Source organism: Terrapene carolina, unplaced genomic scaffold (genome assembly GCF_002925995.2).
Source record: "Terrapene carolina triunguis isolate 2854851 unplaced genomic scaffold, T_m_triunguis-2.0 Scaffold69, whole genome shotgun sequence".
NCBI classification, from domain to species: domain Eukaryota; kingdom Metazoa; phylum Chordata; order Testudines; family Emydidae; genus Terrapene; species Terrapene triunguis.
The window spans coordinates 27,264,136-27,281,039 of NW_020664420.1; the positions used below are offsets into that span (position 1 = coordinate 27,264,136).

At 42.2% G+C, this 16,904-nt stretch overlaps 1 protein-coding gene across 2 annotated transcripts in view; it reads right to left on the minus strand.

The window, feature by feature from the left end:
* PLPP1 (phospholipid phosphatase 1) overlaps positions 1 to 16,904 on the minus strand; it is a 120,909-nt gene that overhangs the window by 64,564 nt on the left and 39,441 nt on the right. Inside the window, exons 2-3 of one of the 2 annotated variants that reach the window (XM_026649093.2) lie at positions 10,481 to 10,632; positions 4,303 to 4,583 (exon numbers count right to left, since the gene is read on the minus strand). In XM_026649093.2, the coding sequence (XP_026504878.1) occupies positions 4,303 to 4,583; positions 10,481 to 10,632 (433 nt within the window). The remainder of the gene's footprint in view (positions 1 to 4,302; positions 4,584 to 10,480; positions 10,633 to 16,904) is intronic. The other variant, XM_026649092.2, reaches the window with a different exon arrangement.

Below are 16,904 nucleotides of genomic sequence, written 5' to 3' on the forward strand. Positions count from 1 at the left end.
AATGCTTAGAAGGAGTGTCTCACTAAGTATATACATCAGGTGTATTTTATAGCCGGAGTATATTTTGGGCTCCATAAGAGAACAGATTTTTCAGTTCAGCTGTCTGAAGTATCTGGCCTTTGCACACACCAAGGCTTTTAGGTCCCACCCACACCATGACCACAAACCTCACAAGCACAGACAGCCCCAAGACTTGGTATTTCAGTCACTCACTTAGCTAGAGCATACAGCAGCAAATTTCTACAGAGCGTAGGTCAATTCACATGGCTATGTTTGTGTGTCTAATCACCACAGAGGTGAGTGCAAGTCGGGCTTTTATAAGTCTTAGGCCTGGTCTACACTTGTGTAGACACAAGTAGGTCAATGGAAGAATTCTTCTGTCAATCTAGCTACCATTGCTCGAGAGGTGGATTAACTACATGGATGGAAGCATCTTCACTATGGTGTTACGGTGGCGCACCTGCAGCGCCATAGCTGAGCTGCTGTTGCGTAGACATATGCTTTAGTGACTTGTTAGGATCTGATTTTTAAGGTTACTGGCCCCCACAAATGCCTATACCTAGGTCCATGACTGACCATTTGTGCATGAACTGCAACAACACTGGTGCACATATGCCTGCAGGCCATTGGTTCCATTGTTTAAAATGGAGAGTTTATAAATTCATTAAAAAACTATGTAGGAAGCAGACTGTAGTTTTAGAATTAAGTAATTCAGTAGCAACCATGATTCAACAAGGGGAGCCCAAACCTGCCTGCTCCCCCATGCCACTGGCATACACAAGAAGGTGTATGTGCAAACGTATAGTTGACTTAAGATTTGGCCTTGTATCTCATTATGAGGTATCAGGGTGAAGCTAAGTAGGGTTCCCAGGACCTGGGTTAATGGAGAAAATACCTGCAGTTACACTGATATCTTGTACTGGATGGGAGACACACACACACACACACACACACTTCTGAAAATAGCTTTTAAGGGTTCATAATGACATGGTTCCTGAGAAAATGGGGATGGAATGATGAGGTAAGCCAAGATTCCTGAATGCTAGCCATAGGCTACAAATATTTCAAGATCAAAATCTTTAGATATTTAACAGATTCTTTTATTTTTCCACACTAATCTATTTTAAGTACTTTTACACCCCCCCCCCAGTACCATAGTATCTGAGCTCTTCAAACTTTAATGTATTTATTCTCACAATACTCCTATGAGGTAAGGAAGTGCTATTTCCCCCAATCTGTAAAATAGGGATACCGAGGCACAGAGACACCAAGTTCAGAGGAAATGAAATCCATGGCAGAACAGGGACTTGAATCCAGGTTTCCTAAATCCTAGGCTAGTGCCATAACCACTAGACCATCCACCCAACTCCAAGACACACAGAATCCAGATTAGATGGGCTTTTATGCACTACAATCAACTCAGCTAATTCTGCATCTCCCCCTTCCCTCCCCCATGAAGATGTCAATCTAAGACAGTTTGAGAAGAGTGAAGGGAGAAACAAACCACCCCACTCAAGTGCGATTTCTCAAAGGAGAGGCCAGTTCAGCCACTGTCTGAGCAAACCCCACTGAAGTAGTCAATGGAGTGATACCAAAGCGGCATTTAGACCCTGGTCTGTGCTGAATGCAACTAAACCCTTAGTACATTCTCCTTCAATAGGCGGAGTCTGTGCAGCTTCTCCTCCCTCCCCCCCCCCACACTTGGAAAGACACCAGAGTTCTAAGTCTAAGTTTCAAACACAACCCATCTGTTTTTCTGTATAGATGTATAATACCAAAAGTAAGTGCCCCATGTAACAAATCTTATTTTGAGCAACAATGGTCAAATGTTACAACTACAGACAAAAATAGCTCAAGTTGAGGAAAGTCATATGAAGGACAAAACTGGTCTAGAGAAAAAGTGAGCTTGCAGAGCCTACACATTACATATATATCACTTACTTTCCCTTGTTTGATATGAACCTGAGACTTAATTTTTGGCTGTTGCAATTTTTTAGTTTTGTATTTAACTAAAGCAAAGCTGACATGATACCATACTGCCAAGATCTTGCTTCTGCTCCCATTTAACCTCAAGATGCTTCAATTCCTCCGTTTTATTGTCCTTTGTAACAAAGTTAAATACAAATACACATACTCAAAAACTACCCTTGGGCAGAAGAAAAAGGCAATTCCTTTTAAATTATTCCTGCTGTTTAAGCTACTTCTAGTGTAAGTCAGGGTTCTATGGAAAAGTTGTTTAGTCAGTGTTCCTGGAAAAGACGCCAATGCCTTATAAAAAGTTTCAAAGACAAAGATTTTAATGAAAATGGGATTTTGGTGCCTTTTCCCTGCCTGAAGTAGGCAGTCATGGAGGAAGTACTTGATGCCCACACCCACACCCCCACAAATAGACTTACCTTTCTGGAAGGAGATATTGGGGTGATCGTTTAAGAATGGGTATTCTGACTAAACACAGCTACTCACAAGAGAGAAGCCTGTCCAAGAACTATGGTCTGAATGAACTCGAGCTAACTAAACAAAGATTGATTATATTGTGGCCAAAGACAATCAGGAAAAAAAAACAGCCCTGAATATAAAGCAAAAAAGTCATCTTCTCTACAACTCACTCAACAGAGAAAGCTGCGGTTTATCTATGGAGTATGTATTTAATGAAGTGCTGTTCATACTATTATAAATTTTGTTTGTGATAGACAAAAACAATTTTCCAAGTCAGGGACCAAGTACTATTGTCTAATGTGCGTACAGCTTCCAGGGACTTTAATGGATGTTGTGCATGTGTCAAAGGGCAGAACCTGGCCCCAAATGTATTCAAGTCACTACACTTTTCCCCGGTTATAAGGGGACCTTATGGGTATTATAAGAGCTCTGAAGGGGACTGCGATTTTGGGAAAGCTGGCTAATGCAGAAGTGGAATGATGGAACTAAAGAGATGTAGAAGTTCTTCAATCTGAAGAAATTCTCCCTATTAAACAACTTTACAGTTTTTTTGTTTGTTTGTTTGATTTTTAAAAAGGGAAGTCAGTTAGTGAAGTTCCCTAACTGCAAGCATTCCAAGTATATAGAACAAAAAACTTGCTGGGAGTTTGAACCATTTTAATACCAGGATTGTTTATTCTGAAAAATACTTCAAACTAAATCTAAAATTTCAACACTTAACATTATTGGCTATGTTTGAGGACATTCCTCAGACAGATGTCAGATTACAGGACACAGGGGAGGAGGGGGAACAAGTACGGGTCACTTTTGAAGCAGGTCACAGCACATCTGTTTCTATTAATTTGTTTCCCTTTTTGCCTTAGTTTCACTGGATATTAAATGTTTGTTAAAAATAGTTATTTGGGCTTGATAATGGACAAAATGCACACAACACTATCCTCTTGCCTGTTGCATATTTTATACAGAGACATCTGTTTTTGATTAACTTATTCTTCTATTTTAAATATGAATCAATTTTTCTCCCTTCCTTAAAGTCGCCCCAGAAAAGCTTGAGAAGGCAGCTTTCAGACTTAGTTATTCATTCAGGAAGAATATACAGTGGTTTCCTTTCCAAATGGATCTTATTTGATTGCCCCCAAAACTACCAATTTAAAGGGCTGGTGCACATTTCTGGTCACCCAAAATTGATGAAGGAAACAACTGAAAACAGTGGTTTGTGTATAAGCTGAAGTCCTGTTCCTATAGCAGGGGTCGGCAACCTATGGCACACGTGCCAAAGGCAGCATGCAAGCTGATTTACAGTGGCACGCTGCTGCCAGCATGGGGTCCCAGCCGCCGGCCCTGCTCAGCCACTGCCAGCCTGGCACCGGGCTGAGCAGGGCTGGCGGCCAGGACCCCAGGCTGGCAGGAGCTGGCGGACGGAACCCCAGGCCGGCAGCGGGCTGAGCGGCTCAGCCTGCTGCCGGCCTGGGGTCCCGGCCCCACTCAGCCCGCTGCTAGTCTGGAGTTCCATCCGTGGCCCCTGAAAACGTAAAATGTATTACTGGCATGCAAAACCTTAAATTACAGCGAATAAATGAAGACTTGGCACACCAGTTCTGAAAGGTTGCCGACCCCATCCTATAGCTTATAAAGAATAAATTTGTGATTTTAGGGGAAAGAGGAGGAGAGATAAAAAAAGAAGATAGTCTAGTGCCTGAGCATGTGCTTTGAGGTTCACTGTATGTCTATTAGATCACTAAATCCATTCCAGTGGACTCATGGAGCATGTAATAGGAGAAATCAATCCATCAAACACTCATTGTCTCCAGGGATTTACAATACAAGATAATATCCTTCAAGACCAAAGTACATTAGCTTACTCACCTTCCCTCATTAACTTGTACTTTGTCTCCTTGACATGGGAAGTTTTCAATGTAACCTAGACTGCAGTTGACTCGTGTCCAATCTGGTTGGCATATAGCCAGGAAGTGGGGTCGCAGTCTACCTATGGAGTACTTGGCAATGTCCGTCAGGGATTGGCTAGCCGCCGCACCAAAAATGAAGGTCCCAATGGCTTTGTAAATAGTGGCTATGTAGTTATTTCTGACAAACGAATTCGAGTGCAAACAGTTATAATAGACAGACAGGCCTTCTCCTACGATTATCTGAAAAACAGAGATAAAGACAAGTTAAATAGAGAAACACACCTATTTCTCCTTCGAGAGGGAAAAAAAAAAAAAAAAAACAGTTGTCATAAGTCTCAACTACATCAATGTTTGTGTAATTTCCTGTTTTAAATCTTGTACAGTTGTTAAGCTGGGGGAAGCAACAAAGATTTTCTGGGAGTCACTCAGAAGTATAAATTCCAATGGCTGAGCCAACATAATTTTAAACAGCTTTCATGTAAACAGGATAGTTTGTTCTCATTCTCTGCCTTATATTCAGTTGTAATTGTGATGGTTTTAATAGAGTCTTTTTCTCAGAGAAAATAAAAAAAACCCACCTTTCCCACACTACTTCACACTCAATTTGATGAGTAGCCCCTTCCCAAGAGACATTTAATTTTAAGTAAACTTTCCGTTCATTCTTAGCCTTCTTCTGAATAGAATTTATCAGCTGTGCCAGAAGCATGGTTTTCAGAAGTCACAACCTTAATTGAAAAGGCTGAATACTGGTGCCAGAGGTGCTAAAGGCCAATTCTGTAAATTGGGAACCTCCTATTTCTCAGTTAAACAGAATCTTTAAAGACCGGTTTCCTCTAGGAAGCTAAGTTTTAATAAAAATAATTGAGGAGAATGCTTCGTGCGTCTGAATTTTTTCTATTTTTGGCATCGTAGTGGTAGAACAAAGATTATTCTCTTGTGTGTTCATAAAACCAAGAGGTTTTCAGTGTTTTCTCCCTTCACTTCAGTCTCTTGTGGGAAATGGGTAAAAAGTAATTTTGTTATAAGTATAAAACTATTTAATCCAATGTCATTATATACACAGTTACTGGGGAGAAAGAAGCAGAAATGTTGGATTTGAATCATCAGTCAACCTATTAGGAAGAAAAAAAAAAAAAAAGAGTCCCATGAACAAAAGAGACCCATCCCACTAAGGCAACTAACGTAATGGGAAGGTTTTTTCCCCTTCCATGCACATATGGAAAAGCTGTTTAGAAATGACTGAAAATAGTTTGAATGACGCTAATTAACAAAACACAGTATTGTTCTAGTTGTTTAGACCTGTGCAAAATAACTGTAAAATGCTGCCACTCTGATTTACACTTACATCTGTAAAAAAGTAAGTAGCTACAAGCTGTAAGGCAATGGATCATCAACCACGTATATAGGACTGAATTTTTACACTCAGCATCAGAGCAAAATGTAAGTTAGGCTTTGTCAACACTGGAACCTGAACGACAAAACTTGTTGTTCAGGTGTGTGAAACCCACTCCCCTACCTCCCCAAACAATAAAAATTTTGCCAACGAAAAGCGCTAGTGTGAACAGTGCTTTGTCAGCAGGAGAGCTCTCCCCTGCTGGCAAACAGTGGCTACACTGCGTGCCTTTTAGCAGTGCGGCTGTAGCAGCACGGCTGTAGCAGCACAGCTGTAGCTGCACAGTTATGTCAACATACACTTAGTGAACTCACTGAATGCGAAATGTTACTTTTAGCACAACTAAAAAGTTAACAACCTCTTTCCTACAATCTATCCGGTAGGACAGGTGCTATCCACTACTGTGGAACAAGATAGTCAACAGCCTGGGGGATAGATAGGTGGGGAAGAAGGAGTCTCTATCAATCTTGCTGCAGTGCACACAGTCACATGCCATCCTCACCCACACCACCAAATCAAAACACAGACCCCTGGGTGGAAGATATTCAGTAAGATGTAAGTGGACTTAGTCTTGTGGCTCACATTACTCTACCCATAATTTTAAAAATTCTTTATAAATAGGTTGTTCAGTTGCAAGACTGTTCTCTGTGTAAAAGGTACTAAGCCATACCTGTCTCTTCCCTCACATTTTACCATCTGTGAATTGTAGCCCCAATATTTCAGAAGCCAATTACATTACTATTGTAGTAGTATCACCCTTTAAAAGAAAATATATTTAAAATTGCTATAATACAAGTAAAGCATTATTGCAAATCCCAGACTTGATGTCTTGCTGTCTGGTTGTCCTGGGCTGGAAATGCTAAGCAGCATTTCCCTAAACAGGCCCCACTTCAGCAATGTACTTAAGCAAGTGTCTAACTTCAGAAATGGGACTACTCCTATGCTAGAAGTTAGACACATACTTGAGAACCTGACTGATTCTGGGACCCAGTAAAGAAAGGCCCAGTAGTGCTGTTTAGGGGACTGATCCAAATGACCACTGAAGTCAATTGGGAACCTCTCCATTGACTCAAATGGGTGCTGGATCAGACCCTCAGAGATCCCATCTTCATCTGGAAGGATGGTGACTGACTGGGGGCCTTTGTGTGAAAGTATGTGAGCATGGGGCACAGAGGGCCCATGGGGAAGAGGAAGCGAAGCACAGGGTGTATTACATACAAGCACACAAAGGCACTCCAGTTATGAAAGCTGTATTCATTTTGCTTTGTGCTGGCAGCTCAAATTCTGTTCCCTGTACCACTAAAAGACATTAAAATCAAAGGAGTTACTTCGATTTACACCAGCAAAACAGAGGTCAGGGTTTTGAAAGCTCTTAGTGAAAAGTTTCTCCTCACACAGTCAACAAGTTGCATATGAAAAAAAAAAAATTAATTACAATTAGCAGTTCTTGAACAGCCGGTGGCAGTGGCTGCCAAGAAGTGACTTTATTTGTGAAAGCAAGTAAAGGTTATCTTATTGTGGACACTGGCTGTGATTCTGATCTCATCCTGCCGAGAACTAGAACCCCACTGAAGTCAATGGGGCTACATCAGTGTAAAGAGAAATCAGAGCAGGGCCCTGGACCCACTTTCCTCCTTTAGTAAGTGGTGTACACAGTCTGAGCAGAAATTAACAGAACCAGAAAAAAAACCAAGACACCATCATTTGTTTTTAACATTAGTGCTTCCTCCTGCTAAGCCTGCTTTTAAAAAAAATCTGGTGGGAAGTCTGTTCACCCCCTTATAAGATGGCTGCTGACATCAGAAAAAACCTGCTGCTTTACAAGTTTGCCAGTTTACTATTAGCATAGAGTTTTCCTAGTTATTTGAAAAGGAGGAGTTATGAGCACTTCATTTTCAGAAATGTTGACGTTTTATCTGTGGCCAGAAGTCCTCCTCATCAACTGGCTCATCCCCCCCAAAAACACCTCCCACAAACGCACATGTTTAAAGTTAAGCACGGAGTGGTCCCATACTCAAGGAGGTCTGCTCCTAGAGCAGCAGGAAAGGTCCAGGGGATAAGGTGCTGGACTGGGACATGGCAGCCCTGGCTACTAGTCCCAGCTCTGACACTTAGCTTAAAGATGAAGATTGGAGATCTTTATATTACAAAAAAAGTGTGCTGGGGCAACTACAAGTAACGTTTTATGCAGGAATCTGGGTGAACTCTATGGCCTGTGTTATGTACGCTATAAAACTTAGGGAATGGCTACACTTGCAGATGTAGAGCGTTGTGAGTTAAACCCGCCTTCGTAGAGCGCAGTAGGGAAAGTGCTGCAGTCTGTCCACACTGACAGCTTCAAGCGCACTGGCATGGCCCCATTTGCAGCACTTGCAGCAGCATTGGGAGCAGTGCATTATGGGCAGCTATCCCAGCATGCAAGTGACTGCAACGTGCTTTTCAAATGGGGGGTGGGGTGGAATGTGTTGTGTGTATGTGGGGGGAGAGTGGGTTTTTGGGGTGCTGAGAGTGTGTCAGCATGCTGTCTTTTAAGTTCAGGCCCCCCTCCTCCCTGCCTCTCTCTCACTCATTCAAAGCAAACAGTAAATGTTTGCTTTTTTGCGGAGCTGATAAGCAGCCGGCTTCTCCCAAAGGGAGCTTTAAAAGGGCATTTCCGCATTCCTGCGGCCGATTTCACAATAATGACAAGAGTGGCCACTTGACTTAAGGGGATTATGGGACATTTCCGGAGGCTGATCGCAGCGCAGTAACGCAACACCTCGTTCACACTGGCACCACGGCGCTCCAGCGGGGGCGCAGCAAACGTTATTCTACTCGCCGAGGTGCAGTACCAGCAGCACTGTAGCTGCGGAGTCAAACCGTTCTACGTGCCTTGCCAGTGTGGATGGGGAGTGAGCTAGGGTGCCCGGGGCTGCTTTATCGCGCTGTAACTCGCAAATGTAGCCAAGGCCTAAATGATCATAATGGGTCCCTTTTGCCTTTAAAAATCTATCAACCCCCCAAAAAACTGAGTTTCACAATTATAAGCTTTATATTTATCTGTAACCTTTCAGATTTTAACTTCGAGCACCTCAGATATAGGCAGTTTTTAATTTAAGCATTTCAAGAACACACTTGTGCTTTACAGAGGAACAAAAAGACTAGGGCTGTCGATCACAGTTAACTCACATGATTAACTAAAAAAATTAATCGCAATTAATCACACAGTTAAACAATAGAATACCAATTGACAATTATTAAATTTTTTTGGATGTTTTCCTACATTTTTAAATATATTGATTTCTATTACAACACAGAATACAAAGTGTACAGTGCTCACTTTATATTATTTTTATTACAAATATTTGCACTGTAAAAATGATAAAAGAAATAGTATTTTTCAATTCACCTCATAAAAGTTCCGTAGTGCAATCTCTTTATCGTGAAAGCGTAACTTAGAAATGTAGATTTTTTTTGTTACAAACTGCACTCAAAAACAAAACAATGTAAAACTTTAGAGCCTACAAGTCCACTCAGTCCTACTTCTTGTTCAGCCAATTGTTACGGCCTTGTCTACACTGCCAGTTTACAGTGCTGCAACTTTCTCGTGCAGGGGTGTGAAAAAACACCCCAAGTGCTGAAAGTTTCAGCGTGTAAAGTGGCAGTATAGACAGCGCTGGGAGCTACTCCCCTCGTAGGGGTGGGTTTTTTACAGAGCTGGGAGACCTCTGTCCCAGCCCTGGTGCCGCGACTATACAGCCACGTTAAAGTTGGACAAAAAATTTAAGGGAGTTCCACGATCCTTGCTTTAAAACTGTTAAAAGCCTTGAACTGCTTCTAGAGCAGGCAGCATTAACTATAACCAAGGTTATAACTATTGATGCTGATGGTAGTCTTTTGCACCAAGCCAAATTTTATCCTTGATGTAAACAAAATACCCAATGTAATAGTACTTGAAGAACCCACTCTTATTCACCCATCCTGCTTATTTGGTGTAAATTAAGTTATACATATTCTACAAGCTACTGTTTGCAATCAATTCTGACTGGTAGCCACTGTGTTCTACTCTTCAGAAGTCAGAATTTACAGCTTTGTTTCTCTATATGGAAGTATCAGACTATTGGGTGGCAAATTACTACTTAAATTGAAGCAGTTGTCCCAAGCTCTTATATTTTAGAGACACTCTCAGAGAACATACAAGGTTGCAGTACATTTTACTTTCTGGTTTAAGATGTACACCTCTACCCCGATATAACGCTGTCCTTGGGAGTCAAAAAAAAAAAAATCTTACCGCGTTATAGGAGAAACCGCGTTATATTGAACTTGCTTTGATCCGCCAGAGCGCGCGGCCCCGCCCGCCCGGCGCGCTGCTTTACCGCGTTATATCCGAATTCGTATTATACCGGGTCACGTTATATCGGGGTAGAGGTGTATATTTGTAACTAGGAAAAGGAGCCATTAGTCCCGCAATGCCTCAAATGTGAATAAGACATCTATAATCAAAATATGTATGCCACTGTCATGCCAAGGTGTTCACGCTCTGATGGAATGTATTAATTGGGGCCAATAAGAAACCTTTTAGGTACCCTGACCCAAACACTTACGTTACTCTAACTCCACTTGGAGTAAGGACAGAGGGGTTTGTCCTTGTTTTTAAGAAGAATGCACTGCTTTACCAATATATTAATCTAGTAGTAAATCATTTATACCCCCCACTCCCACCTACTAAAATTGAATGTAATGGAGAAAAATAGGTTTAACTTACAATGATTACATTGAACGGAACAATTATTCCTGCTAACAATTCATAAGAAATGGTGTCATCTTTGATAGGGTACTGGATAGATTCATCATTACAGAAAACTCCTCTCTTGAAGGGGATATGCCTCGCAGTGAGAATTGCAAAAGGCAGGCCCGCTAGCAAAAGGAATAAAATTAAAATATTACACAGGAAAATTCAGAAATTTTAATCAGAAAGACTATCCCCAAGCATTTTCCGTCAGAGAGAAATAAGTGCTCAAAAGGAAAGAGTAAAACATGCAGCAAGTCAGAAGGTTATAGGTTTGTTTTTTTGTTTTTTTTACCAAAGGCTGCTTTCTAGGCTTCATGGCCCTTAGCTGAAAATTGCCACCAGACATGTTCATAAGCGCATAGAAGGACATAATAATCAGAATTTCCCTCCACCCTCACCAGTGTACTGGCTGTGTATCCAGTATAAAATATTCCAAAAATAGGACTCTTTAAACAGTTTTGAGGCATCTGTTAAGTTGTCCAGTGTGCCTCTTCAGCCCTGATCCTACTTTTAAGCAAGGTACAACTGGCCCTTTATTCTCTGGCCAGGTCCCCAACTCCAGAGAGTGCAAATTGTTTCATTTCATTTTCACCAAAGCAGGGAGGTTGAGGGGAAGTAAAGCAGCTGGGGGGTGGGGGAAGCGGAGGGGAGAATGCTTTTACACATGCTTTCCCCAGTTCATGCATACTGGATAGAGCCCTGGAACAAACATGGTCACTGTCTGTGCTGTAAGCCTTCAGGAGTCAACATTTATTCCCCATCCATATTTTTTTTAAAGAACACCTTTAAATCACCTTAATTATATGATCTACAGAAATTGCCTGGTCAGAGGTGTGCAGAAGCTTAGGGAGTCATTTCAAAAGCCCGGGGTGGCATTTTTACTAGGTTTAGTTCTTTGATCAGCTAGCTCTACAAAGGTTCAGAATAGGAGTACTTCAAATTCAAGAACACTAAGTCACCCTAGTTCCTTTAGCTGTCTGGGGATATAAACTATTTCTTCTTCCAGTATGTAAAACAGCAAGTAGTAAAATAATCCCCAAAATCGGATGCATTGGAATCTGGGAGTGGCGGGAGAGAGAAGAGATTAAGCAATGGAAATTAAAGATGAAACTAATAAACTGGACAAATGAAAAATAGAGGTAGGTTAATTCTCCCCTTTCCCAGGTGAAGGCCTAGTGATTCCCCAGTTGGTGCCGTGAGAGCACTTTATTCTGTGCTCCATTTTGGATGTTTCTCAGTACAAAGCTGTGACCAAGACTCCAAGCAGCACTTACAACAGATGTTCTAATCTAGCATGAGGCAACAGATCAGGTCAGCAGCAATCCTGCTCTTCAGTACCCTCACCATGAAGGAATGAAGTAGTGGAGGGAATTTTCTGTCAGACATCTCCCAGTCTTCCAATCAGAGAGGAAGAAGAACTTTGCCACCCCTGCCAAGAGAAACATTCCTCCTCTGTGAGAGGGGGAAGGAACCTCCAATCCCTCTAAAAAAAGAACAGGAGTACTTGTGGCACCTTAGAGACAAATTTATTAGAGCATAAGCTTTCGTGGGCTACAACCCACTTCTTCGGATGCATATATAAATTTGTTAGTCTCTAAGGTGCCACAAGTACTCCTGTTCTTTTTGCGGATACAGACTAACACAGCTGCTACTCTGAATCCAATCCCTCTGTAAGGGCCCAGAAGGAGGAAACGGACATCTCCAGCAGGTAGGCATGGGAGGGGCAGAAGAAGAATGGGAAAAGAAGCCAACAACAGAAAATTGGAAGAGAGCAAAGTTATGTGGCTGGGGGTAGAAGATTGGAAGCCTCTCGGCCCCCACCCCACACAGACACACTTTGTGCTAGAGAAGTCATTAAGTTCATAGTGAAGAATATTTGTTTAAGTGGCCAATATATTGATTTAAGAATTTTGCTCACTGCAGCAAACTACAGTCCCTCATGCAGGTTACAGAGGAGAGAGTGCTGCTTACGAGAACAGGGAAGCAAAAAAACACAAGGAGGGATGCTAATAATGAACATATTCCTGAACGTTGATGCTAAAAAAAAAAAGTACTGCCTTAAAGAGGTCTGTCTGAGATAATGTCTTTCCATCTACCTAACCAAGTAGTTCTGTGATTATCACAGTGGTATCCAAGCATCCTAACAAAGCTATGGGACCTTGTCTAGTGCATGTTCTGTACAACACTGAGCTTATCAGTACTCTAGTCAACAGGAAACACCCGCAAGATTCAAGCAAATAATGGCATTGAGACAAATACTAAATCAAGCACTCAAGTAATAACTGTAAGCCAACATTGTCAAAGACCAAGCCTCTTGCCTCCCCACTGACTACATCATTACTCAAAACCATGCTCTTCCGCCCCCACACACCACCCCTTTACTCCTATTAATTAGATCAAACCCCAAAGTCTAAGATAAGAATATATACATCAAAAGAGAAATAACTGTGCCATTTCATCTTCTGTATGCATCGCAGAGATTCAGTGAAGAGCTGTATTTTAGCAGGGTAGATATTTTCTTGTCTATAACCAACAGCTATCCTGGGATCTCCTAGATCACCAGCATAGCAAGTGTATGGATGCAACCTAGGGCCCACCCCCAAACCTTTGCTGCTCTAAGCAAAAGACTTGAAGATGTAGTAGAGTAGCAATCTCATTACCTAAAGAAAAAAGTATAAGTCGGGTTGCTTATAGGCAGATTTATTTCTGGTCTCCTCCCATATAATTCAAGATATAAACCAGGAGGTCACAGGGGAAAACAATCTCCAGGCCTGCATACAGAATTGTAGAGTTGGCTAGCTGTATTGCAAGGGTGAAAGGTTTGTCTTTGGAGCATGAGCTATTGGTTAATATTCAAAACAGGCCTTCCAAAAAGGTAAAAGCTTAGTTCTTATGCGTCTACTGCCATACATAACCACCACCACTCAGCTGTCTCGGGTCAGGTTTTTCTATCACTATAGCCTTGAACTTTCTACCATGCACCATCCTTCACAAAAATCTAAATTGCTTATGGGCTATGAGCCATGTTGACCTTATTGTTTTGGTTAGTGACTAGCAGCTGAAAGTGACATGTGTGCAAAACCCTAAGAGAAAATACAGCACAGGTTAAAATGTAACAGAGCACAAGTGTAAGACTTAACATGTTGAGCATGCAGTTAATTAGCAGAGGTTCTAGTTACTTTCTCCAGACCTGAGGAAGAGCTTTGTGAAGCTAAAAAACTCGTCCATTCCAGCAACGCAAGTTGATTCAATAAAAGATATTACATCATCATCTATCTTGTCTCATTTCCTGGGACAAACACAGCTATACCATGGCATTTAATTCACATCAAAATGTTATAGATGCTCTAGTTTTTGTGAAGCAACCAAAACCCAACAAGATTCAGTGGAATTTACCACCTGTTTAGCTTCATTAGAATGCATCCCTGCCCCCAGAATCATTTGTAGGCGTTAACGAGAAGGGAGACAAAACACAACTCCAAGTTAAGGGGATTACAAACTCAAATGCAGACAGACTATATTTGACATCATCATCATACACAAATCCATTTGAATTGCTGCAATGGCTCCCCCTTCTCCAATGTGTTACGTGCAAGCTGTGTGTCACCATTTTCGGGTCCCTATGAAACACACTCTCTCTCTCTACAGATGCACTTTGGTCTTTCTGTATGCCCACCCACACACTCTACATCCCACCTAGGAGGGCAGCCAGAATGCACCATTTGGCCACTTCTCCCAAAGTCATTTTCATTCTCTTCATTGTCACAGCCTATGCATGAACACCCTCCTTGAGGCAGTCTCCAAAGCTATACTCCCTCCTCAAGAACCCACTTCAGCAATGGCAAGTTTCTTGTAGGCAATTATTCATTGTGTGTCAATTTTTTTGCTTCATCATGCTGTGCACTAGTAACCAAGTACCCAGACTGTCTTACTGGATGTTTCCCTTACTCCTCCCTCCTCTCATATCTTATCTGCAATTACACCCTGATGCATATATAGAATATGCATGAAAGTAATTTTATTCTCACCAACAGTCCCATAAGATTTGTGCATGTCTATTTATTCAGGTACATAAGTATCTGCAGGATACGGCCCTTTCTTTGCAAGCTTGTCCATATTAGGAGATATTAGCACGCTTTTGGGTGCTATTAAAATAAAAAGCAGATAATATATTAACTTGCAGGCCCTAGTCTTTATTAAGTGTTAAAGTGTATTTTTATCCTAGTCATGTTAAGAGTACTTTAATTTTAATTGTCCGCAGCCACACCATAGTGGGAAGCACATACCTCAGATCTTCAGGTGGCATAAAGCCTGGCAGCCAAGTTAGATGAACTATGGAGTAATCTGTTCCAGACAAGAGTTCTGAGGAACGAGAGCGGTCAGTATCTGAAGGTCATTTAATTTTTAATAAGCAATTCTTCCAGATACTGAGAAAACCCATGTAGAAACTCATCCAAATCTTCTTTGCCTTCTCCCATCAAACCCTACTTGGTGGCTCTTGTTCAACTATATATATTGTCCAGTGTGGCTTCCAAACTGACACCAGCCTTCTTCATGTCCTCCTTCAGCATCTTGAACCACTTTTCTCTACATCTTCCTTGTGGTCTTTGTCCTCTTTGGCCACCACATCTCATCATGTCACATACTACACCCCATCACAGAAAAGCTGAGGAAGTATCAGCATCATGGCTCGTACCATTTCATTGTATAGCTGACCAGTTCATCTTACCCAGCATCCACTTAAGCACTCTCATTGTGACAACATGAAGTAGTGTTGTTCTCTCCTCCTCATTGCCCAGCATTCCAACCCACACATTATGGCAGGCCTAATCATCTTACACTTTGCTCTTTATGCAGTGTTGTTGTAGCAGTGTCAGTTCCAGCATAGGGATACAAGGTGGGTGAGGTAACATCTTTTATTGGACCAACTTCTGTTAGTGAGAGAGACAAGCTTTTGAGCTTACAGTCTCTACAGAGCTCTTCGTCAGGTCTGTGAAACTTACACGGTGTCACAGCTAAATACAAGGTGGAGTAGATTGTTTAGCACAGTGATTCTCAACTTATTTATCATTGTGAGCTGCACAATGTGGGCATATGCAGCCCACAATGTGTTACCTGGGCCACAGTGGCCGGGCAGTGGCAGCCCAGACCCCGACCCCCAACCCCTCCCCACCACGCGGGGCAGCCTTTAGCACACAGCTGAGCTGGGCCACAGCAGTGTGCTAATTGGGTTGAGACCCACTGGTTTAGCATAACTAGTTAATACATATTTCAAGAAACCATTCAAGGTGAAGTGGTCTGTTAACACCTCTCCAGTCATTGGGGGAGTGGGGGGGACGGGACACATGGGGTAGGCAGGTGGGAGGGGGGATGTTTGTGGGTCTTTGCTGGCCAAGGACACCAGCTCTGAGTGGGGTAGAATGGAGAGAGAGGAGTGGTGTGTTGGACTTTCACACTACAAGGTGAAAAACTGAGACCAAAAGGACACTGCCCACCATACTCTGGGTGGATGTATACTCATGGTCATATGCTTTCGAATGGTTGTGGTGGTGCTTTCCAAATTAATACTGGGTTCCTTTTTCACTTTTTAAGTTTTCCTTAAAAACGGATATAGTGCTGGCGAGAGGGGAAGCCTTTTAGAAGTGCCATGGGTTGGTGTTTAGTTTTCCCCCAATTACTAGGTGAGAGTTCAAGATGATTCTGTTTTGTATTGTTAAGAGGAACCCCTAGATGTTGTGCATGGAGTTCTGGGCAGCAGCCCTGCTCGGAGCAGGGAGACAGACAGACAGACAGAGACAGGGGTGACCGCCAGAGCTGTGAGCAGGTGCAGGGTTCACAGCAGGGAGCCTACCAGCCTGTGTCAATTTCACAGCTGCAGCAGGGAACCATGAAATTGACAAGAATGACATCCAAACAGCAGAGGTAAGTAACTCTCTACATGGACACTGCATCACCCTAACTACACCAACATAAGCCCTCTGATGAAGGTGGAGTTATGATGTCAGTGCAGTAAGGCACTTACATTGGCAGGAGCAAGACTGTAGTGTGTACACTGACATGATTAGGTCCACGTAAGCTGCCTTACGTCAACCGAACTCTATAGTGTAGACCAGGCCTGTGTAAGTCTCCCAGACCCGAAGAAGAGCTCTGCGTAGCTCAAAAGTCTCTCTCACCAACAGACGTTGATCCAATAAAAGATATCACCTCACGCACCTTGTATCTGTAACTTTGCTCTCTAGTTTGCTCAGCATAGTCTTATCACAAAGAACTCCCGTTGACTCCCTCTATTTACATAAAGTGCTCTTCATGTGGCTCCTAACATCCACATGCCCATCATGGCTCAATACTGAATCGAGATATTGAAATTGTTGCACAGATTTTAACACTATACCATCTA